General features: G+C 50.6%; 1 protein-coding gene across 1 annotated transcript in view; it reads right to left on the reverse strand.

Annotated features, from left to right (window-relative positions):
- PTGFRN (prostaglandin F2 receptor inhibitor) overlaps window positions 1-18,003 on the reverse strand; it is a 79,963-nt gene extending 61,960 nt beyond the window's left edge. Inside the window, exon 1 of the mRNA XM_026483661.4 lies at window positions 17,780-18,003. Coding sequence (XP_026339446.1) covers window positions 17,780-17,828 — 49 coding nt within the window. The 5' untranslated portion in view covers window positions 17,829-18,003. The remainder of the gene's footprint in view (window positions 1-17,779) is intronic.
- Window positions 18,004-23,601: the final 5,598 nt, after the last annotated feature.

Genomic DNA, 23,601 nt, shown 5'->3' on the forward strand with positions numbered 1-23,601 from the left:
AGGGAGTGAGGAACAGATCCAGAGGGCTAAACGCTATCAAGATAGATAACCTGATATGATAGTGACGGGTGGGGGGGGGGTAGGCTGTTCCAGCACCGTCAGGAAAGGTGACCCTCTCACAAGGTCACCTTGACCTTGAGTTCAGACCAGAATGAGAAGGAGGCTGGGGGTGGGGGGACTCTGGGGCAAGACTGCTCCAGGCACAGAGAACAGCGAATATAAAGGCACTAAGACAGAGCAAGCTTGGTGTGTCCCCGGGATAGAAACAAAGATCAGCGTGACTAGATTACAATGGACTCGGGCTGAAATGGGAAGCACAGAAGCCTAGATTACAATGGACTCGGGCTGAAATGGGAAGCACAGAAGCTAGGGAATGACAGACCCTGCTTTTTTGTAGAAAGTTCGCGCCGGCTGCTGTGTGAAAGGTGGCTTACGGTGGGGCGAATTGGGAAGCCAGGACACCAGTATGGGGAAGTCTCGGTAGACCAAGGACAAGACACCTGGCCTCAGGCTGTAGTGGTGGTGACTCCCAGGAGTGGTCGGAGGCAGGGTCCAGCTTGTACAGTGGAGCCTGACACTACATGCGGATTAGGGGCGCTGACCCCCCCAAACACTGCCCAAAATACACATATAATTTTTGACTCTCCAAAAACTTAGCTACTAATAGCCTACTCTCGACTGAAAGCCTTACTAATAACATAAACAGTCGATTAACACATATTTTGTATGTTCTCTGGATGATGTATTCTTACAATAAAGTAAGGCAGAGGAAAGAAAATATTAAGAAAATCATAAGACAGAGAAAATACGTTTATAGTACTACACTGCACAAAATCCACACGTAAGAGAACCCACATATGCAGTTCAAACCCATGTTGTTCCAAGGTCAACTGTGTGTGTCTGGAGCTGGGGGGAGGCCCATGCAGAGACCTTCATTAAAGAGTCATCAGTACATAGATGGCATCTAAAGCCACAGGTCACATGGGTTCACACAGGGAGAGAGAATATACATAAAGAGGAAAAAGGAGCCAAAAATAGAGCCCTTACTTTTGTTCGAATTTAGGAGAAAAGGATGGGTAAAATTATAGAAAAGTTTTGAGGCAAAAGCTTGAGGCACATTAGGTCTGTCTCCAATGTGTCAGTAAAGTAGCAGAGAGGGGTTGCGACCCTTCTCACAGAAAAGGTTCCGAACGAGCATTAGAGGGAATGTGATCAGAAGCCATCACAGAAGGAACACAAGGGAGGGCTGACATGAGATACAGGGACCTTGACTTTTGGGACACTCAGGTGGGCAGGGTTTGAGATTTTCCACAGCAAGATGACACAGCCGAGGCTCAGAGACAATGGTCAGTGGGGATCACTCAACCACAGTGTGAGGACTGGCAGAGGAGCACGGGAGAGGGTCCTGGGATGCTACAAGCCCGCTGCTGCAATGCATACCACCGGAGCAGAGCCCAGGACTGAGAGTGGGCAGAGCCCAGGACCGTGAGAGTGGCCTGGTGGGCAGGACAAAGGGACGTTCAGGATCAAGGGATCACAGGGAGGATGAAGAGCAGGTTCCACAGACACGGGGAAATTTGGAAGGAGTAAAGAGAAGAGATTGTGGTCACAGAGGACAATTTTAGAGATGACCATCAAAAAGGTGAAAGACTTCTGAGTGACGACAAGGTCCAGGTATGACCGTTAAATCTCACAAATCGTGTTCTTTCGCAGGGGCTAAGACTACCATAGAAGGCACTCCCTGGGTCCTGCTGGCCCAGACTGGCTGCAGAAGCATGAGGAAGGGGTGCCTAACAGACCATGGGGTGGAGAAGGGTGGTCCAGAGATCTAAACCTCATTCTCACCTAACCTCTACATGATAGCTTCTGGCTCTAGTCTGTAGCCATTCACAACTGGAAATCTTGGAGTCTTCCCACAGGGCGAGGAGGATTAAGTATCTACATTCCCTGGGTCAAACAAGAACTCCCCAGTAGAAAGGAGACTGACTCCACCAGAACGGACAGGCTCTTCGGGACCAATCCACCTTTACTTAGCTTTTGGTGCCAAGACAACCATCAGCCAGGAGAGATGCAGGGTCGCCAGCAACTGAGAAACACAACTGCAAGTCACCTCTTAAAAGACTGGATCGTTAACTAACTGAACTTCTTACTGGTAAAATGCTGTATCATGGAACCAAGACATCGCGTCCAGTTCCGTGGCCTTTGAGAGATCCTGGGAGGCCAGAGCCTTGCCAAATCTTTAATTCTCTACTATGAAATTGTGAGGTTGGCTACTATGTCAGCTTGGCCAAGTTGGAACTACATTTCCCAGAATCCTCCTCCCTGTGCAGTTCTGGGTTAAGAGTCAGACAAAACAGAAGTGCATGTGAGATTTGGGAGGTGGAAGAAAGGGAAGCCATTATGCTCTGGTGGTCGCCATGGTTAACAGTGGCGAGAGACGGATGCACAGGTGCTGGTGGGCACTAGTTTGTCCTCGTTCTTCTTTCTGCTCCATGTTTCTTCCCAAATACTATCCTTACTAACCAACGTGACCCCAACACCACCAGATGCTTGGCTGCAAAGTCGCAGATGGTAGCTCTGAAGAGTTCTAAGGAGGTGGTAGCTTTCCACAGATTCCTATGCCATCCCCCCTTCCCCGCTCCACTCTGCGTTGCTCCCAGGCTCCTCTGCAAGCCCCAACCTGCCCACCAGTGCTTCAGGAGGGCTGACTAGTGGTTTTCCTCTGATCTCCAGCTCGCCTTTCCAAGCTGTCACTTCCCTGGCTCCTCCCATAATTGTGTAAAGATTAATTCCTCCAACACATGCCTTATTCCGTAATACTTATTGTGACTCTGCTTCCCTGATGGAACCCTAACTGATACAGTAAGCCAAGAACTAAGCAGACAGCTTTGCCCTCAAGGACTCAGGAACTGACAGAAACCACCTTACATTTATAGCACTGCTTTACGGTTTGCAAATCCTGTTCACATGATCGAATACTCAACCTTGAGAGGATTAAATAAGGAAACTGAGGTTCAGAGAAGTCAGGTGACCAAAGGACAGATGCAAAAACCACTTTGCAGCAATCTGCACTGATGAGTAACCAAAATAACTCAATACACATGGAATGACTTAGACAATTCTCTGTTTGAGGGCTGGAGACCTAAAAGGCTGAGGCAAGATCTATCCACAAGGATTACTCTAGAGCGTTCTATAAAATTAACAGCTGCTAGCAGACCAAGCACTGCCCAGCATCCCTCACTACTCAGCCGTTTTCAATTCTCCCCATGTTCGAACTAGCCAACGTAGTCTGCCAAGTTGTGTGTGAGCACCTGGTCCTCCTTTCAGCCTCCAGTTTAAAGAGAATGGGGGATTCATGTTGGGTTAAGACTTGCATGTGGGCATGAAAGGCCCCTGAGGTAGCAGTTGAAATTCTCCCCCGCTCCCTACTGTGGGCAGCTTTGTCCTCTCTCCCTATTTGACTGTTTCCTGTACCCTTTTCCTGCTCTTCCTTTGCCTTGCCCACCGTTTTTTCCCAACAAGGCCTTAAGCCCACTCTCGACATCTCCAGGCATGTTGCCAGATGCCATGGGTGGTGTGGAGGTCTCTGCCCAGCTTCCCCACGGAGGCCCAGTGAGGAATACACTGTGGTAATCTGGCTTGAACAGAAGACTCTGCGTTCACATGTCCTTCAGGGAGAAGACTTGGGCTCCATCAGTCTGATGTTTCAGTCCTCCACTCAGCAGACCTTTACTGCACACCTAGTGTGTGCTGAACCCCATCACCAGGGATGCTGCTGAGCCAACGCCTAGCCAAGTGTCAGAGCTGACGAGGAGGGAACAGGGTGGCAGCCATGCAGAAAGGCCTGGAGGAGATGAGTTCTCCAACAATGGGAATCTTAAAATACAAGTAAATAAAGGACATGAGAGGCTTAGGGCATTCTAGGGAAGACAGAACCAGAAAACAAAAACAAAAACAAAAATTCACCCATGACATCAGGCTTAAACTCCTCCAGGTGACATTCAAAGTGCTTCCCAATCTTATGACTTTCTCTCCAGTCCCAACTCTTTCCCTCTGAAGAATCCGCAACGCAACCCCCCACTCCAACCACAAAAAGTTTTCTCCATGCAAGACCAGCGTGCTCTTATAAACAGGTCTATTTTTTACCCAAGGTCTTCCTTCTGCCTGAAACAAACAACCCACTCCTTCTCTGTCAGACAAAACCCCAGTGCTGGCCAAGACATAGTCAGCTCACGTGAGTCCACCTTGCGGAGGCCTTTCCCGGTCCTCCCCTGCCTCGGTCCCCGGCCAGAGCTCTGAATGTGTCTGCAGAGGGTCAACTTGGCTCGGCCACCGCTAACCGCCTGAGCCTGTTTGCTTATCTGCCTCCATCACGGGACTGGGAACCCTCAAAGGGGTTCATTCCCTGCTCATCATCACATTCCCAGCCCAGCAACACGCCTGGTGATAGAATGCTGTGATCACTGGGATCTCAAGGAACATCTGCAAACTGGAATTTTAGAACCAAAACTGATCTTTGGGTCATCGTCTAGGTGGGTTAACGGGCGTTACTTAATCTCATTTATATCAGAAACGATCCGGATTAACCATTTTTAAAAAAGCTCTTTGCTAATAAGCTCATCACAGGAAGCGAAGAGCCCATGGCTAGAGCCACCATAACACACAGGATCAGTCAAGAGATCCTGGGGTGGGGACCTCAGCACCTCCGGATGTGACACAATCACAATATTCCAAATCCCAAAGTTTGACACATCGGTTTTATTATCACTCTTCGCCGGGGCTAGAGAAGCCAATGTACCTCGGTGCTTTGGAACCTTCTAGAAGGTTCTCATTCCAGACATGGCACCGCAGCCTAAAAAAATGCATTGACAGGTGCAGAAGAGACACAGGTAGTAATACAAACAAGTATAGGGGATTAAGTCAGTCATCTTACCTTTTCCGCAAGAGCACCTCTGCTAATTAGCCCCCAGTACTCTCCCTTTTCTCCAAACTTCTGACCTTTTTCTGTCTCTAATCATCTTGGACACTTCTTCAATGCCACCTCTCTTCCTGTGCATGTGTCACGCCTCCACATCTAGACGGGCAGCTACAGGAGTCGAGGGACTGTGTCTACGTCCCTCTGTGCCCAGAGCTCTAGAATAATGCGTGGCATAGGGTGGATAACGAGGAGGAGTGGCGAAGCAGGCAGACGGAGAGACAAGGCGTATGCCGCCTGCAGCAGCACTGCTGCCCCTTTGCCCGACGTGGCCAGAGTTGGCTGCTCGCCGGCTGGAGCAGCGATGACAAGCAGACGATCTGTGGTCCGGACTAACGCAGCCTCAAAGCCCTTGAAGCCTGTCCTGCAAGGAAAGACGTCTGCTTCTCCACACCGTGGACAACCAAGACCAAGCCCGGGAGGGGAGGAGGATGCTTGTTTGGGATGGGAGAGGCTGTGTCAACCCACCAAGGGAGAAAGGGGTAGAGGGAGCGCAGGGACAATAATGAGGACCTGTGAGTCATTTGTCTTCCACACAAGCGGCCAAGGAAGAAACTGGAAAAACTCTCACGAGGAAGAATAGACTTTCCCATCCATTCATTTCATGGAATGCGGGCTCCATGTTTGCCTACCCTACTCCACACACCTCTGTCCTAGAAATGGAGTGACAAGCCATTCTCTCAGACATAGTGTGGGAGTAACAAAAAAAAGCAAGCAAGGACACATGGCTCACCTCTGCCTCCTTTACAACTTACGGTCCCACAATACAGATTTTTTTTTTAAAGATTTTATTTATTTATGTGACAGAGAGACAGCCAGCGAGAGAGGGAACACAGCAGGGGAGTGGGAGAGGAAGAAGCAGGCTCCCAGCGGAGGAGCCCGATGTGGGACTCAATCCCCCGAAAGCCGGGATCACGCCCTGAGCCGAAGGCAGACGCTTAACGACTGCGCCACCCAGGCGCCCCCACAATACAGATTTTATACATGCATTCCACATGGGTGTCGTAGGTCACAGACAGCACAGATGCTACGTGGACCTGTATATGGATCTACAGGTGTTGTCTACGCACATCAATTAACCCGATCATTCACAGACTTGAATTCCTAGATACTGGGATGCATGGTGCTTACAGCTGCAATGAGCATTATCAATGGACGGCTGTGCTCTGAAGGGACGGGACTCAATGAGAGCCCCGGACAAAGGAATGTGCCCCTGGCAGCCTCCCCCTGGATCAGAATGTGTCGTCCTCTCAGCCTCTTGGGGCAGCAAGGCTTGGCCTGGGCTCCAAAGACTCAAACCAATGGAATTAATTCCAAGACAACATATACACAAAGGAGGGGCTGCATACGGACACGGAGCGAGGCTTACTTGGGAAAACTTCAAGAGGGGTCCTCACGACTCCATTATGTGCTCCGTTTTCACCCTTCTCTGTCTGGAGGCCCAGATGCCCTCCACGAACACGCTGGACAGAACACAGAGCTTGCCTTAGCATTGCTGTTTTCTTAGGACCAAACTCACACGTGGCTTTGTGAGAGCCCCCGTTAGGCCTGTGGCTCCTGAGGCTACAAACGGACGGCTCACACCACCTTGCTACCCCGGTGAAATCCCAGAGATGTGCCAAGAAGTGCCTCCTCCGGTTACTGACAAGCCAGATACAGCACTAAGCTTTCTGGGACTCGCACGGATGCCCCTGAACGCAGCTTGTTTGTGGGATAAACTGTTATTAAAGTGGGACTCTGATGAACAGGCCACATGATTGCATAAACCTTGTTTCCACAGTAAAGCATCTAAAATTCCCCATCTTTCCTCTAAAACTTATCTGTGTCTCTTATCAGGTGTTAGTCCTCTGAAGAAACGCTCCGACCCACTACCTAAGGGGAGTATCGGTAATTGTGTTGTGAGCCATTTTCCTTGTAAGAAACAACCCAAAATAGGATTATGGCCTGACTTATCACCTTAATTTAGCAGGCTAGCTTCCTGTAAGCCCCAGCAGACCTCGCCAGCCTCACGCACGTGGGCTCTTAGCTGCTCTGTGGGCGCTGACGATGCTGCCAACACCTTCCAGGGTGACTTTGCTCACATTCTGCCTCTCCGCCAACCTCCCCTCCTCTGAGTTTAATATCCACATCCCCTGAGGTCTCTCTTACTGTTCCGGTTTAAGTCAGCTAACTCCCGAATGGAATGCCAACCCGCACACACTGATCCACTCCCACCTCAGAGAAACCGCGCTGGTCATTCTACCTGAAACGCTCGCCTGCTCCTGGCTCAAACTGCTTTCTCGTCCCACCTGCTCCGTGGAGCCTTTCCATAATCACAGCTCCTGGCCTCCCTTTCATCCCTCTGATTCTGACAGAACCATATGCACAGCTAGCTAATGACTCAGCCACTTTGATGTTTAAAAAGCACCAATGATCCATTCTGATACAATGGGTTCAGTTTCCATGTTGGCCCCCCATTTCCTAATTCCTTTGTAGTCTCCTGGTGTCAGACACATGGTAAAGAGTCCCTAACTGCTGCTGAAGTTCTAAAAATTGAGATCACAGGAAAGGGCAGCAATGTCTTATGTTGTAAAGTAGGGTCGTAGTTGGGCACAAATTATTTACTCGCCACCGTGTTCACTTTGCCCACCGTGCACGCCCACCGTGCGCCAGGCTCCGGGCTAGGCACTGTGGTCTGAACTTGAAACTTACTGGGTGGATTTCTCAATCGAAGATGATGGACTGTAATGTCTTCTAATAAATAAGAAAACATTTGGACGTGCCAACCTTCGGGAAATGGAAAAATGAATAGCTGTGCCAAAAGTGCCTTGGTTTTGTTTTCTTTTTTTAAGTCCTCTCTGCAACCTAAGCAAAGTCGCGGCACACTGGACAGACACCAAATCGGCTAATATTCTGCTCTTAGGACATCCGAGGGGACAGTGAATTTATAAAGCACTCTCCACGCCTTCACCTCCAGAACAGAGCAAGCCAGCAGGCCACTTGAAACATCTGCGAGAACTCACTCCTGGAAGGCTCTTGCTTAGTCTGAAAAATCTCCGCATCCAAGATGAGTGAGAGAACACCATTGGGTCAGCAGTAAGCGTCACATCCCCAAGTAGCCAGGCTGCGGTGAAGACGAAGGCCATAAACACGGCTCCCTAGCAACAACATGGAGGTTCTCCAGGTTACACCCTTTTAGCTGGTGTTGCATCCCCTGTCATTTTTCAGATGAAGAGAATGAAAAGGAAGAAAGTCCCCAAACACTAGGAACACATTTCTTAGCCAATTAAGGCTATTGATTGGAAACGTCTGAGTTTCGACTCTCCTGTCCTTTAGGAAAGTGGAAAATCCAAACTAGTGTCAATATTTGGACACAGTGAGGATGTCTTTGTCTCTTCTCCCTGTGGTGTGGAGAGTATTCGGGAAAGGGGAGCTCACGCAGCATGACTGTCTGCCAGGCTCTCCCCTAGACTAGAAGCCTAAACGGGGAAGAACCCACAAGTCACATTTCTGAGGGCTGAGACTCGATTATTTCTTTTTTTTTTTAAAGATTTTATTTATTTATTCGAAAGAGATAGAGACAGCCAGCAAGAGAGGGAACACAAGCAGGGGGAGTGGGAGAGGAAGAAGCAGGCTCATAGCGGAGGAGCCTGATGTGGGGCTCGATCCCATAACGCCCGGATCACGCCCTGAGCCAAAGGCAGACGCTTAACCACTGTGCCACCCAGGCGCCCCGAGACTCGATTATTTCAACCCCAACTTACTCATGGCTGATTTCCTCAAAAACGTGCAGAAAACAACAACAAAAAACCAAATAGCAATAAGAAAAAGTCTGCCATCTAGATAAGCCTATTGGTTTCATTGTTTCTGCAACTTCTCCCAGAAGTCTGCCTGAAGGTGCAGTTAGCCTGGGGGTGGGGACACCTCCATCAGCTGGAGAGCCACAGGGGAAAATGCCCTGTTTCCCAGCATGGGAAGTAGTCTGGAAGGAGGAAGTAGTTGCCAAATGGGGACAAAACAAGGACCGCTTCCCAGAGCCCTCTGAGGCACGAGGCACCAGGTACCAGGCAGGTGAGAGGTGAGAAAGGTAGGCTGCAGACAGGGGGAGTGCTGGGGAAGAGGGATGGGCCAGCAGCCAGGGACTCCAGGGCTGCACGAAGCAGCCCATATGGCCACCAGCAGGGGTCAGCATGGATTCAGTGAGCTCTGGAGATGGAAGGGGGGTCTTTGGGATCAACCAGCCCAGGCCCCACTTGACTGAGGCTGAGAGCTAGTCTTGACTTGTCCAAGGACACAAAGCTGGTGCATGGAAGGTCAAGGGCCAGAGTCTACACCTCTTGCTTTAAAAGCCAAGGAAACATGTGTTATCGCATTTTGGCTAATTGTATCAATTTCTCTCCAATGTTTTCAGACACACGTTTGCCTCTGAGTATCTATACTGACACAGAGATGCGAACAGCCTACTGTGGTAATGAGCCCCAACTCTGGAGCCGGGCCCTGTGGGTTTGAATCCCAGCAGCTCTGTCAGTCTTTGTAATCTGGAGCAAGTCACTTCATGCCTCTGCGACTCAGTGTTCGCATCTGTCAACTGGGGGTAATAACCACCTATCTCATGGAAGCCTCCTGAATGAGGTCATATGTGCTAAGTGCAGTGCCTGGCACAAGATAAGCACTATGGAAAAGGTAGGAAGGAATGTCTTAGGGAGGATATTGGTTTCTCCCCAGCCCCCAGTTCATCTTAATCACAGGTTACCGCCTTTTCCCTACAATACCTGGACATAACGCATCTAAAACCTCACACCGCTGCCTCTTCATCCATTCAGGCCCAACCCAGTCAGTTATTAGAGGTAAACTGGCTAAGATCCCCAGAGGTACAAATTATGGCTAAGTGTCTATTTTGGCTACTGCCCGCCTGGCCTACTGCCCCTTCAGATTTCCACTTCCAAGACCAAGACCGTGGACTCAGACCTCCTACCTTCCCAACCCCACCCACTCCTATGAGCCTTGGGATCCGCTTTTTTACCCTCACCATGCACTCTAGTCCCTCAAACCTCCTGTAACCACAAGGCCTTCTAACCTCGCTTACCTGCCTGTCCTACCTGGACTCCCTGACCAACCTTCTCTGTGATGCTGTCACCAGCTTTCCACAAGATTCCTGCAGCCCCCATCTCATGGAGAGATCATACCACATCGCTCCCAGGCTGCCAAACTTGGTGGAACAGTCAAGAAACGAGGCCGACTGCCTCCAGAACAGACGTATGCTAACCTCACCCTTCACGGCTAACTGGAGGCCTGCCACATTCCCATGGAGCCCACCCCAGCCCTTTCTCCTCTAGCTCTGACTCTGACCATGGCCTTTGCCTCAGAGTTCACCAAGGAAGCCAAGGCTACCAGACAACCTAGATGACAAGCTCTCTTCCGGACTGGGGCTTCTCAGACTTCAGCGGGCATCCGAATCCCCTGGGATCTGGTTAAAATGCAGACTCCAATTTAGCAGATTGGACTGGGCCCTGAGATCCCCCCTGGTGCTGCCAACGCTGCTGGTCCCCAGGCCCCACTTTGAGTGGCGGAGTTTGAGGGATCACATAGAGTTTAATGTTTGCATCGTTCTAGATCTGTTCTTTTTAATCTTCATGACAAGACTGCAAGAGACATATTCAGCCCATTTTACAGCTGTAGAAACTGAGGTTCAGAGAAGGTGAGAAACCTGTCCAAGGCCGGAGGGCTGCTAGAGGGCAGATTCCAAAGCCTGACGCCTACTTTTGCTCCATATAAGGGATTTCCAGGAGCAGAAATCATTTAGAAAAGCACATGGAATGGCTTATTCATAACACGCAATCTTCTTAGTTGATGAGGATGAGATAAAGGTGGGTTATAAAACGACCACAGAGTCCCTGTGCTGGCAAGGCCACCTAACAGCTGAAGGCCTAAAAGCAGCTCTCAGAAAGTAGGTTAATTCCACCAATCAACATGGAAGAAGACATCCAGGGGAACAGGGGGGAAAACGTTCCATTTGTGCAGGGAATGAAAGGGAACACACAGATAACCTCTAACTGGTACGTCTGGGGACTTTGTGGTCACTCTTCAGGCTAAAAGGGTTGAGAGGATGGCGGAGACCATGTTTCCCACACCACAGTGCTCCCTGTACATCCGCCCTCCACCTCACCCTTCCCTCCTCTCTGGGAGGCCTAGCACTCTGACCTCCAAGGCCAGGGGTGCCCTGGGAGCCCCCCACCCCCACCCCACACTGCTCCACCTTCCCCGGAGTGCAGCCCCAGCAGTCAGACTCAGCCTGGCCCTCCCTGTAGGCACGCTGGAGTCCCTGGTCCTGCTGCACCCCAAGCTTCTCCCCTCACGGTGGTCTCCCACGGGGGACCCCACCCCGCTCACTCCTCCACATCCGTGATCCTGCCTCCTCCTTCACTGCTGAGTCAGACTCACAGTCTCCCAGTCCAGAGCGTCTCTTCATCCCGATCTTCCCACATTTTCATCAGCATCTGCCCAATCCCTTTAGCGAGTCTCCTCAAACCCTCTCTGCTTGCTTCTGACAGAGTGCTCTCCAGGCTCTCCCTCCATCCCTGACTACTCCTTCTAGAACTCTCCTTTCCTGGTCTTGCCCCCTCACTGCCATCATTCCCAAGAACTTGCCCTTGCCCCTCATCTCAGTCATCCAGGTGGTGCCGCACCTCATGGTGACATCACCCACCACACATCTGTGCAGCACCCTGTCCCACCCGGGACGGCAGCCCTGAGTCAGCTCGCGTCACTGAGGAATCAGCACTGGGAACAATGCTGGGGCTGAAGCAGTGTGCACTCTCTCGGAAGTCACTGAATGAATAAATGACCTCCTCGCCAGGTCACTGGGCCGCTCAACTTCCATCTTCGAACAGCTCATCCCAAGGCCAGGCTGGGGCTAACGGGCTGCAGGTTCACCGGATAAAAAAGACAACTAGCAATCCCCATCAGATCAGAGAACACAGGGGCAGTGATAATGTCTGTATGACTCTCTTCAGTAAACAGGGCTTCTGGTTTAGAGGCAGCTCTGACCTCGGCTCTGGGGGCCGAGGGCCTCGGCATCACGACACACCTCCACCTGGGTCCCCTTACCATGGCCCACAAGCTGCCAAGTTCTGGCCCCGTCGAGCTCGAAGTCAGGACAAAGAAGAGCCACTGTCAGGATGCTCTTGGCCTGGCGTACGTATTGAGGTCTGAGAAGTAACCCGACTGTCTGCGCACCGCTTCCGGTTCATTAGGATTCGAAGGTAGCGCCCATTCTGAAATGTGCCCTGAACCTTAATCATAATTCTGTTCTTCACGGTGCTAAGCCAAATTCATCCTAAACACAGCAACACACTAGCCAGTGTTTCTCCCCTGAAATATCCTTCGTGATGCAAATGCTCACATTCCAGCTGCTTATAAAGGTGCGAAGCAGGATGCAATTAAGGTCCCAGAACATCATGCTGAAACTCCAATCATGCTGCTTAGCGACTCCGCAATCTCACACAAACACTTAGGGAGTATTGTGGAGACATCAGCATTCGAAGAACACAAACGTGTACACAGTGCCATTACCTCTAGCCTACTGGAAATCACATCGCTGGTCCACAACAGTGTTAACTACTGGGTCTAAGTCTGTTGCTTTGCAAAGACTATACAGTTGGTGTGGGGGAAAAATATTCCAAGATCTAAAAACCACTGACTGTGCCAACTGCAGCACTTCGCCTTTTCCAGAAGATAAATTATGAAGAATTTTTGCCAGTTCAAGTTATTTTCCCAAAGCAGAGAGTCGAATGGCCTTGCTACCCTGCCTTTAAGAAACCGATGCAATTAAACTGAATGGCTATGAACTGCCCTGACAGCTTCCCCCCAACTTCATCTGATAAAGTGAGACGCAGACACACACTGACGGACAAGCACACACCTTATTTAACTGCCAGACACAGCGCCAATATGAAAATGTACATCCAATCTACAGGGTAAAAATCAGCTCCACAGCTCGTCACTAAAACAAAATAGCCATATAAATGCCGACCAGCCCGACTGCCTTGTAAGGAACGATCACTGACAACTAGGGTTCCTATTCAGCAGGCTAATAAGAATAATTATAGCCAGGGCAGGCATTAATCAGCTTGGCAGATACAGGAATTCTGTTAACAAGGCTAAAATGAGTGCCAAGGAATCTCTGAAGGCCACAGCACTTCAAAGACTGTTAAGCTGGATGGATTCACTAGGGTTCCTCCTGCCAGCCTTCCCCCTGTACTTTCTGGAGGAAGCTGCCTTTGGGTCCCAATCCTCTGAGCAGGTGTGGTGACCTGCCAGGGGTTAGAAGTCGCCACATCCGGGAGGTGGTGCTTGGTACAGCCGCTCTGGGAATTGCCCCCCGACTGCACTTACCTCAGACCCTCTTATTTGCAACTCCACTCTGCCTGTCAAGGCACAACCATCCTTTTCTGTACAATAACTAGTCTCAGGCAACACACAGCATGAGGTTAAGGCGAGCATCAGTCAACTTTTTTCTGAGTACAGGCACAATGGAGTCCGGTGATCACATCCTGGCTTTGCCTCCGAACAGCTGGAGGACTCCGGACACGTGATTGAACTTTCCGGGGCGTCGCTTTCCTCATGGGCAATGTGGAGCAAAGAACAGTACCTTTCTCAAAGGGTTGTGACTATTAAATAAGAGAATGCACATAAAACCTGATGCTCGATATGTACTCCCTAAACAGCAACTATTATTACTCTGTTCGGTACAGACCCCTCTATAAAAACTAAGAGAAGGGAAGAAACAAAACATTCAGTAGGACAGACCCACGCACATTATAGCAGTGGCTTAGCCGGGGCTAAGCTTCTTACCTTACACCCTTCGTAACTGACACAGAGACTGCTAGCTCTCCCCCCAAATCCATTCTTTTCTCCCACCGTGGCTGGCACTTGGCTGCCAGACTACTTGGCATTTCTCGGCTTCCCTTGCAGCTAGTGTGATGAGACTAAGTTCTCTTGAGTGGAATATGTGCAGAAATGATGCGTGCCCCTTCCAAGCCTGGCCTATGAAACCTCCATGTGTTCTCCCCCATGCTCTTGCCCCTTTATGGGGCGGGAGAGGGGATGAGGACACCCAAAGTGATCTTAGGTGGGCTGAAGACGGGAGAGCTGCCCTCAGCCTGGGCCCAGAATGGCTACCAGGAGCAGGGATACCCCTCACCTTGTCATCTGAAGAATCCCCTTGGCACTGTTAGGAAAGACACTTCTATTGTTTGAACCAGGATGCTTTGAGTCTCTTCCTTTGTTAAAGCAGTTTGGCCTACCTAATTAATATAAAACTCTTCTATCTCATTTGAATATGAAAATACAGATGTAATGCTTTTGTCATTTAAAAACCATTTCAATGGATTTGAAAGTATTTTTTTTTAAAGACACAAATGAAGAGAATATCTTAATCCCTCCCCACAATCTTCCTACCTTTCACTCTCTAATTCATGCTGCACACTAGTGAGGACTGACCTCCACAAGCACATTGCTGTGTTGTGGTCATTTCACCCTGAGAGCTTCTAATGGCTACCCATTACCCACAGATAAAGGGATATATGCACGTATCCACTCAGTTGGCCAACATTTACCAAATACCTACTATGCGCTGCCCGCCAGAAGCCCAATTAGTAACAGGAATACTACAGTGATCAGGATGAATGTGATCCCTGTCCCTGGGGATATAATCAGGGTGGGGATTCAGACCAGAAACAGACAATTATATACAGTGAGATCAATCGGTGACCCGACAGGAAAAGTACGGGCTGCCTGGCAGCCTCACCAAAACCAACTGACGCACCCCTCACAGCCCAGACTTCTCGGCCCGGCACCAAAAGCCTTCAGAAACCCACCCTTCCAGCTTGCTCTCCCATCAGAACCTCCCCCTCTGACCTCCAGCTCCATGGAACTTGCACGCCCCTCCTGAATGAGCCGAGCACTTTCACTCGGCCACACTCGACGCCCTTCCACAAGTATGTCTTTCCTGAAATGCTCTCCCACCCTTTTTTCAAAATTCTGATCACCCTCAAGGCTCAGCTCACAAGTCACCTCTTCGGCAAAATCAACCCCAACCCCAAGTCAAAGTTAATCATCCTCTTCCCTAATGCCTACCAGCACGTGGTGTGTCTGTCAGGTATTTCGCTCTGTCTTGCAGTTAGCCATTTTACTTATTATCTGTCCGTCCACCCGCACCGACCACTCGGGGAGACATGCGCCTGGGATGTTCTGTGGACTCTGATGGGCACTCAAGAAATGCCATAGTGAATGGATGGACAAGACAGGTCAGACACACATACCTGCTCCATGAAGCTGAGTGCGTTCTGATGTGATCGCTGAGAGGGAGACTTAGGAAAATTTCGTGGAGGAAACGAGTTTTAGGGGGAAAGGGAATACATAGGTGAGAGAAAAGAAGCAGGAGGGACGTTCCCAGGCCATGGAAAAGGGAAAGGCCAGAAAGTTCACACAAACAGATTCCTTAGAATGAAGTGTTTGATTCAGAGGGAAGTGAACACAAGGGGCAGAATAGCCTGGGAAGAAAAACCATAAAGAACCAATGAGCAAAGGTGGGACCCACAAAACTGATCCTTCTGGAAAATGATGAACTAAGAAGGGAGGCTGGAGGAAAAGGTCAACTGGAGTTATCTGTGTGAGGAATTATCAGAACCTGGGCGAGGATAGTAGCTGTAGAAACAGGAAGAATGGGAAAAAGCCTGAGTCTGTGCTAGGGGAAAAGCCACAGAATTGAGGGACAGTGTGAACACAGAGGTCACAGAGGGCAGTGATGGCAAGATTATACCCAGGATGCAATACAAGAGGAAAGATGAGCTTGTTTATCGACATATTAAGTTTCCGGAGCCAGTATAACATGGAGGGCTTCCCAGAGGTCACAAAGAAGCCACACTGAGTGAGATGCTGGAGGCAGAGCTGTCTGTCACCTGAACACCAAGTTCAGGAGCTGATGGGTGGAAAGGCATTGGCTGGCGACTCCTGCTTACGTGTAGTTAACATGAAATGCCCCATCAGCACAGGATACACGGGTGCACATACAACCAAGACCTCTCCAAGCTATGCTTTCCCCACTTCTATTTTTGCTTTTGCCAATCTCTCTCTGCCCCCTCTCCCTTCTTCTCCCCCATGATAGTTCCTCAAGGGCATTCTTTCCAGACTTCTCCGTGAGCCCACCATCTCAGCTGGCACATGGGCTGTCAACCGCACAACTCTAGGGGGTCATTCACCTTGGCTACAAAGGGAAGAGCAGTCCTAGAGTTGCGCAGTGCACAACTGGGACCATGGGGCATGGCCTGGCTTGACCCAGACACATTAGCCAATTAACGGGTATGGACTATCACAACAAACGGAGAGCTTCAGGGGTCCCAGCGTGAAAGAGAAAGCTCTAGGACCCGAGACCATACAAGGCATGCTACAAAACTAAGTGAAAGATCTGGTAGCTTTCTGGACATGGTTGCAGCTCAAGCAATATGGCTGGATGAGCTCTCTTGGGGAGTGAATTCCAGAAAACCCTTCAAAGATGAAGAAAGAAAACACAGTAGCAGCTAGAAAGGCTGGCCCACCAGCAGCAGGAGTCATGGGGGTGGGGACAATGTGGGCCCTGGTGTCAGCAGGATGGGAATGGCTGTGGAAAGCTTCCACTGGGACCCTCTGACTGTAAGTGCAGAGTAGTCATTTGCCCTGTGTGCAGCTGGGGCCTGGCTGGGACAAACACCACACACCATGCATTCTGCAAAAGATTCAGATCTGCCTTCTCTAGGGGCTTGGAAGGGAACCCTGGGTCATGTCACAGGACTCCTTCTGTCCTGGCTGACACAGACCAAAGGGATCCAAGAGTATTAAAGAATATCAAAACACTAAGGTCCGTCCTCCAGCACCTGGACGGGGACTTAACAAACATGTATTTCTATGGCTGATAACTGCATAGTTATGTTAAATAACCATATTACCATAATCATGTGTATCTACACGAAAATGGTGTCTGTGAGTATGGGGTAAAGGAAAATGGAGAGGAGGGAAAAAAAAAAAAACACCAAAGATTCCTTGGGCTGGGGGACGGCGCTGGGTCAAATTATCAAGAGGCACCCAGGTTCGGGGAGGGTGGAAGACAGGGGGCCATAAAGGGAAGAAAAGTAACAGGTAGGAAAAGTTGGAGAAGCCAAGGCTCTCAGGTCTTTGTGTGCAAATGTGCAGCTAGGCAGCCTCAAGAAGAGCTAAAGGAAAAGACTGAGGCAGAATATCGAGCCACCGCCAACATGACGAAGGACGCGCACACCTATTTTTCCTGTAGCGCTCTGGGCCACCCCGTGACCTTCGTAGAAGGAAGTTGGCGGATTGTCTCCCTTCCCTGGAAAGGCAACTCAGCGTTGGCTGGCATGTGCCAGGGACCATTCGGCCTGTCTCGGCTATGGCGGGGCACATCAAAGGCGCATATTTCCGCCCCCCCTGCTGGGGACGCGGCGGGGGACCGCGGGCACCTTCGGGGCCCAGAGTTCAAGGTGAGCCGGGCTCCCGGCGGCCAACAGGTAGGGAGGGCTGGGGGAAGCCGGCCACGGGCCACTCCCCCCCGCACAGGTGGGGCGAGGCGCGGCCTGGCGGGGCGGCCCGGCCGGATTCGCGCCCGGCTCCGGGCGGCCCCGCGCCGTTCCCCGCCGGCCCGCGCCGCCCGCGGACCCCGCCGCCTCTCCCGGGAGCCGCCCGACACCTCGGCGCCCCAGGCCGCGCGGCGCGGCTGCGCCCCGCCGAGCCTCCCCCGGCCCCCGCGCCCCGCCGAGCCCCGCGCGCACTCACCCAGCCCCAGGAGCGCCAGCAGCAGCGGCCTCGGCGCCAGGCGCCCCATGCTCGCCGGGCGGGAGCGACTCTCCCCCGCCTCCTGCGTCCCCGCCGCCTCTCCTCCTCCTCCTCCTCCAGCTCCAGCTGCTCCAGAGTCCGCGCTCCCCCGCCTGGGCCGCGCGCCTGCTCCGCTCTCCTCGCGAGCCGAGAAATCCCAGCGCTGGGCCGTACGCGCGCCCCTCGCTCCGCGCCGCCCGCCCGCCTACCCCCGCCCGCCGCCCGCCTCCCGCCTCCCGCCGGCCGGGCACCGGGAGCCGGGCGCCGGAGCCGCCCCGCCGAGCCGAGCGCGCAGCCCCGGCCGCTTCCCGAAAGCAAAAGGGAAGAGCCGCAGCGCCCGCCCGCCCGCGCCTCCCATCCGGCGCTCTGCCAGCAACAAACACAAACTTTCCCAAGCCCCTCCCCGCTCCAGGTAACGGAGGCAGCGCCCGGCCACCCGCTTAAAGGGAAGGAGGCGTCGGAGCCCACCCCGCTCTCCCCTCGGGCCCCCGCCCCACGACAAACTTTCCTCCGACCTTTAAAAGTTGCCCTGGGAAGGACTCGTCTGGAAACCCCAACGCCTGAGCTCCATTCCGGGACACCCCGCGTTCCGGTCCCTCTGGAGTCACCCACGCGTGTCTGCTATGCCCTCAGCTACCTCCCCGCCGTCCGCCCACTCGTCCCCGGCTCAGCATCCCACCAACCACGCGCTGGGCTGTTGCTAAAAATTACTCAGGTAGGACTTTCCCAGAGATGAAAGGACTTTAAAGGTCATGGGTTCCAACCTCTTCGTAGTCCAGAGGCCGTCAGTGTCCAGGTGACCTACCCAAGGATTCGCAGCCAAGTGGCAAGAGCAGAACCTAGCCCTCACAGGCTGCGGGCCTCCCTTCCCTCTCCAGGGTGCCTATGGCATGGATTAGAACACTTCCCACAAGTACACCCATGGGGAAGAAAACAAACAAACCAAGTGTATTAATAGCTACAGTTCTTCATATGGAATGTACTGTTAAGGCTGAGTATGTGTTACTTGAAGTGGACACAACCGGTTACCAGTAAAGACTTCTTTCCCCACAATAGGGTTTTGTGCTTCTAATTTGAATACAAAAGGCCCAGTATTGAAAAAAAAATTAGTGTTCGTTGTTCAAAACTTCACAAGGGTGCTCCTATAGTGAGCAACCCTCGTGCCCAATGCCCCCCAAGACCACAGCCTTTCATTAATACATGCAAAACACATCACAGATGTGCATGGACAAGCTGCCCAGCCTGGGGAGAGGAGCACTGCTTTAATCCATCTGATCCACCATTTTTACTTCCACTCACAAGTGTGTGATTAGCCAGGTATGGAGCCCTCCGAAAGGGACTCAAAAATTCTTTCCTGGTAGCACAACACTGTGAATGTCCTAATGCCGCTGAACCATACACTTAAAAATGGTGAAAATGGTAAATTCTGTTTTAACACAATAAAGAAAAAAAATTTTATTTCATTTTTGCCACCGAGCCTTTCTTCATACTGTTCACCCACCCTGAAATCCCTTTCTACTTCCCATCTCATGGAACCCTCTAGAATATCTCTGGGAAGTTTTTGAATTGAATTCAATGGACCTCAAATGCAAGCCTAAAGTTAGGCCTTAGGAGATGCTGGAACTACAGAAAGGAAGAGTAAGGCCTGGCCCCTCGGGAAACACGGATCTTTTCCTTTCTTAACCACCGACAGCACTTACTGTCTGGACCACACATTGTGGCACTTGGTCACATTCAGGTTAGCACATGCTATGGACTGAATGTTTGTATCCCCCCCCCCCCATATATTAAAGCCCTAATCCCTAGTGGGACCTCTGGGGGGTAATTAGGTCCTGAGGATGGGATAGAGCCCTCACGGTTAGTGCCCTTATAAGAAGAAACACGAAACAGATGATCTCTCCACCGTGTAAGGATACAGCTAGACAGTATCTGCGAGCAAACCAGGAGGAAGGCCCTCATCAGGAACTAAATCTCAGACGTCCAGCCTCCAAAACTATGATAAATGTTTCTCGTTGAAGCCACCTGGTCTATGGCATTTGCCATGGCACCTGGAGCCGACTAAAACAGCACAACATATACACCACTCCCATTTTTGTCTAATAAAGGAATGAGTCAATGCCAAAAACTCTTTTGTTTAACAAATAAGTACAAGTCTGGAGGTGTGCCTGGTACGTGATAGGTCTTCAATAAATATTTAGAGACTGAATTCATGCCAGGCACGGGGCTAGACCCTGGCAATACAGAGATGGAGAAGACAGTCCCTACCGTTAAGGCCCTTACAGTCTGTGCTTCATGACTTGGTAGGTGTGACAGCAGATGTGAGGTGCAGGTGTGACACAGGGAGTGGTCAGTCCTGGGAAAGGTTGTCCAAAAAACTTGTTCAGAGGGGATGTCTGTGAAATGAGTTTGGAACAATCAGGAAGTCTTTAGCTGTGAGGTGTGGGGATGTGCTTACAGCTGTTGTTGTATATTTAATATGGTAGGGATTCTTCCTCCCTCCCCTCTCACCCCCAGGTGTTATTAAATTAATGGTGCATTTTCAATCATGGAAATAACAGTGGTTAGTAGTTGAAATGGAAATAATAAATAAGACTGTCCAGGCAAGGGAAGCAGAATGAGGACTAAAGTGGATAGCCTGTTGGCAGTGGGCAGTCAGCTGTGTCATAAGAGTCAGCCCAAGACAGCCGTTTTGTAGCAGAAAATGGGTGTAAATTAATAAGTCAACTCCAGACAGTCGCTCATAACCACCACCCTTTGCATAGCCCTGACTACCAAAGGATAAAATCCTAAAGGAACAGAACACCCACAGCAGACCAGCATACTTTGTTAATTCACGACTCTGGAATCCGATGATGCTTTTATTATGAAAGATATTTATTTGCCGGAGTGAGTAACTTCCTATACAGGTAAGGCTTTCGCCCCAACCAGTTGTTCTCAGTTTGGTTAGTCTGCAGGCTTGCCTGGGGCAGAAGGGCTCATTTCTCCAGCAGCTTTGACCCACACCCATCCCCAAGGACGTGAGCCCTACCCTGGGTTTCCTTTGCCAGATCACAGTGACCCTGGGAGGCTCTGGTCACAACAGCCAATCCTTGTCTCTTGATTATACCTATCTCCCTACAGGCATTGCCTCTGAAAACCCCATGAAGTTCTCACACTCTCACTCCTGACAGATTTTCCTGCTGAGATCAGGAAAGTCACCCTATTATTTAAGGTTGGCAATGGAAATATTAAAAGGTCCCAATGAATGAATTTGCTGATTGTTCTAAGATTCACTGAGACCTGGTGTGTTAGTTCTGCCATGCCACCAGCCCATGTACACACATACACACACACACAAAGTCTTCAGATGACCCTGACCCTATTTCAGCAGAGTGGCAGGGGAAGGAGTGTGTTCAACCTTTCATTCCATTAATCATTTTCATTAAAATAAGCCCTTGTTTTTTTTTTTTCCAGGTGTCTTTCCCCTACGGAAGTTAAGGGATTACTAATTAAAAAGAAATATAAGATTTAATCATAGAATTAGAGGATGGAATTAAGAGTTAAGAGAGGGGGACACCTGGGTGGCTCAGTGAAGCGACCAACTCTTGATTTCAGCTCAGGTCATGCTCTCAGGAGATCGCGGCCCAGCTCCTCAGGCTCTGTGCTCAGAGTGGAGTCTGCTTGAAATTCTCTCCCTATCCCTCTGCTCCTGCCCCTCTCCTGCTCTCTTTCTCTCTCTCAAAGAAATAAATAAAATCTTTAAAAACAATGAATTACAAGGGAAGAGTGGGGAGAGGAGGCCTTCCTTTCCTGAGGAGTGACAGTCATTCACCACTGCCGGGAAGCCCACAGGGGAAGTTATGAAATGCCCAACCGACCAGCTTGGAAAACGGTAAGGGCCTCATTTCTTTGAATGGGGTAAGCACAGTCCTTCCAAGGGCTGTGCTCTGTGACCTCCAGCCCCAGGCTGACAGGGAGATAGTGGAGAAAGTGCTCTTAGATGACCAGACCTGCCGCTGATTGCACTTCCACCAGGTCAAAAGTGTCTCCTGAGTCCCCGCCCTGCAGCACTGACTCCCCCCAAGACACGGCAGAGCCAGAGCAGGAGGCGAAAAGAAAAGAATGGAAGGAGGCAGGCCTTTTGCAATAAAAGCCCTCTAGAAAAGTGAAGCATTCGCATGAAGTAGAGCGTTGTCTGGACCTTGCCCTAGAGGGGCTTCTAATCTAGTTGAATGTGTAAGAAGAGCTGCAGTGCTGCAAAGGAAGGGAAGAAGACTGAGGCCAGAGCAAAGAAAATCCAACGGGGAGTAAGTAGGTAAGGGAGGCTCAGCCAACGTGTGTAGCATTCTGCAGCTACACCCTCCCTGGGTTGGAAACACCTCCCCCAGTGAACAGACACAACAGCCTCAGTGATGAGGAAGAAGAGCTGCCACGTGCCAGAGGTTAGAAGCCTCTAGAAGGGGCTTCAGGATGTCATGGGAGGCTCTTTACCCAAGACCACGGCTGCCCCCTAGGCCTGACTTGTGCCTGGCAGCTGATGGGCCAGGGCAGGGCCTTCACGCCCTCCTAGGAAGGCTCCTCAGCACAGCATTCACATGTGTGCATGGGTGGGGCGGGAGGTGAAGCAGGGAGGTCCTCTTTCCTTCCCCTTACCATTTCCTCCCACCAGCCTCTCTCACCCCATTTGAGCTCTGCTTCAGGGTTCCACTGGAACACCATCTCGAGTCCTAGGCACTACATATTTAAAATATTTGCAACCTAAAATGCATGCAGAGTAAGGCTGCTAGCTAAAATACAGTAGGGCCAGTTAAATTGAATTTCAAATAAACGAGGAATGCTTTTTAGGATAAATAGGTCCCCAGATATTGCACAGAGCACCACCATACCTAAAAAGTATTCCTCATTTATCAGAAACTCAAAGTCAACTAGGCATCCTGTATTTTTATTTGCTGAATCTGGCAACCCTTGACCAGAGAGAAGTTACCTTATATGGGAATAGGTTCTTCTGGAAGACAACAGGGAGCTCTAAGCAGTTATCTTCCGATTGTTTTGGAGTTTTGCATTTCAAAGGAGGAATAGACTCGCTCTGGGGCGTTATGTTGAGTCACTGGGTAAAAATTGCCAAGAGACAGAATTGGCCTCATTTGCCGTAACCAGAGGGAGCTCAATGATGGGGGAGCCGCATTATTTGCTGGAATCCTCTCCTCTCTAAAAAGCAGTGCGCCAGACACTAAATGCCTACCTGTGAGGGCAGCCACAGGGGGATTACTGCATTGGATAGGGGGTTCAGAGAAGCCGATCTCAGAGGCAATCGTTTCCAACCTCAAGATCGTGTGATTTATCTAAGGCCAGCCAACTCTTTCCTAGTCCCTCTTCCAAAGTGAAATCTTTGTCTATGCCGCTCCTCCCTTTTCTGGAACTTCTACCCCTTGGGGCTGGGCTGGCTGGCTGTCCTGCAGTTCAGAGAACATAGCGAATTCATGCAGATGCCACAGTTTTATTGTGGAAAAACTAGGATTACTACCCCTGCTACCTACTGTCTACTGGAGAGTACTCAGATGAGTTATTCTAAAACCCAGCCGCTATTTTTGGGAGATGTCTCCCATTTTTTATCCACTCTGTCGCTCATAATCCCCCTCAGCAAGTCACTTAGCAGAGGGGTACATTTTGCAATTTTGTCTATCTTGGAAGGTGCGTGGGGAGTGGCATTTTGCCAGCCAGCCACTTCATGGTACTTGAGCGAATGACTTTTGTCCCCTATCGCAGAAGCAGCTTTGTAGCACCTGCTTTAATATTTTTTTCTG

Source organism: Ursus arctos, unplaced genomic scaffold (genome assembly GCF_023065955.2).
Source record: "Ursus arctos isolate Adak ecotype North America unplaced genomic scaffold, UrsArc2.0 scaffold_12, whole genome shotgun sequence".
In the NCBI taxonomy this organism is placed as follows: domain Eukaryota; kingdom Metazoa; phylum Chordata; class Mammalia; order Carnivora; family Ursidae; genus Ursus; species Ursus arctos.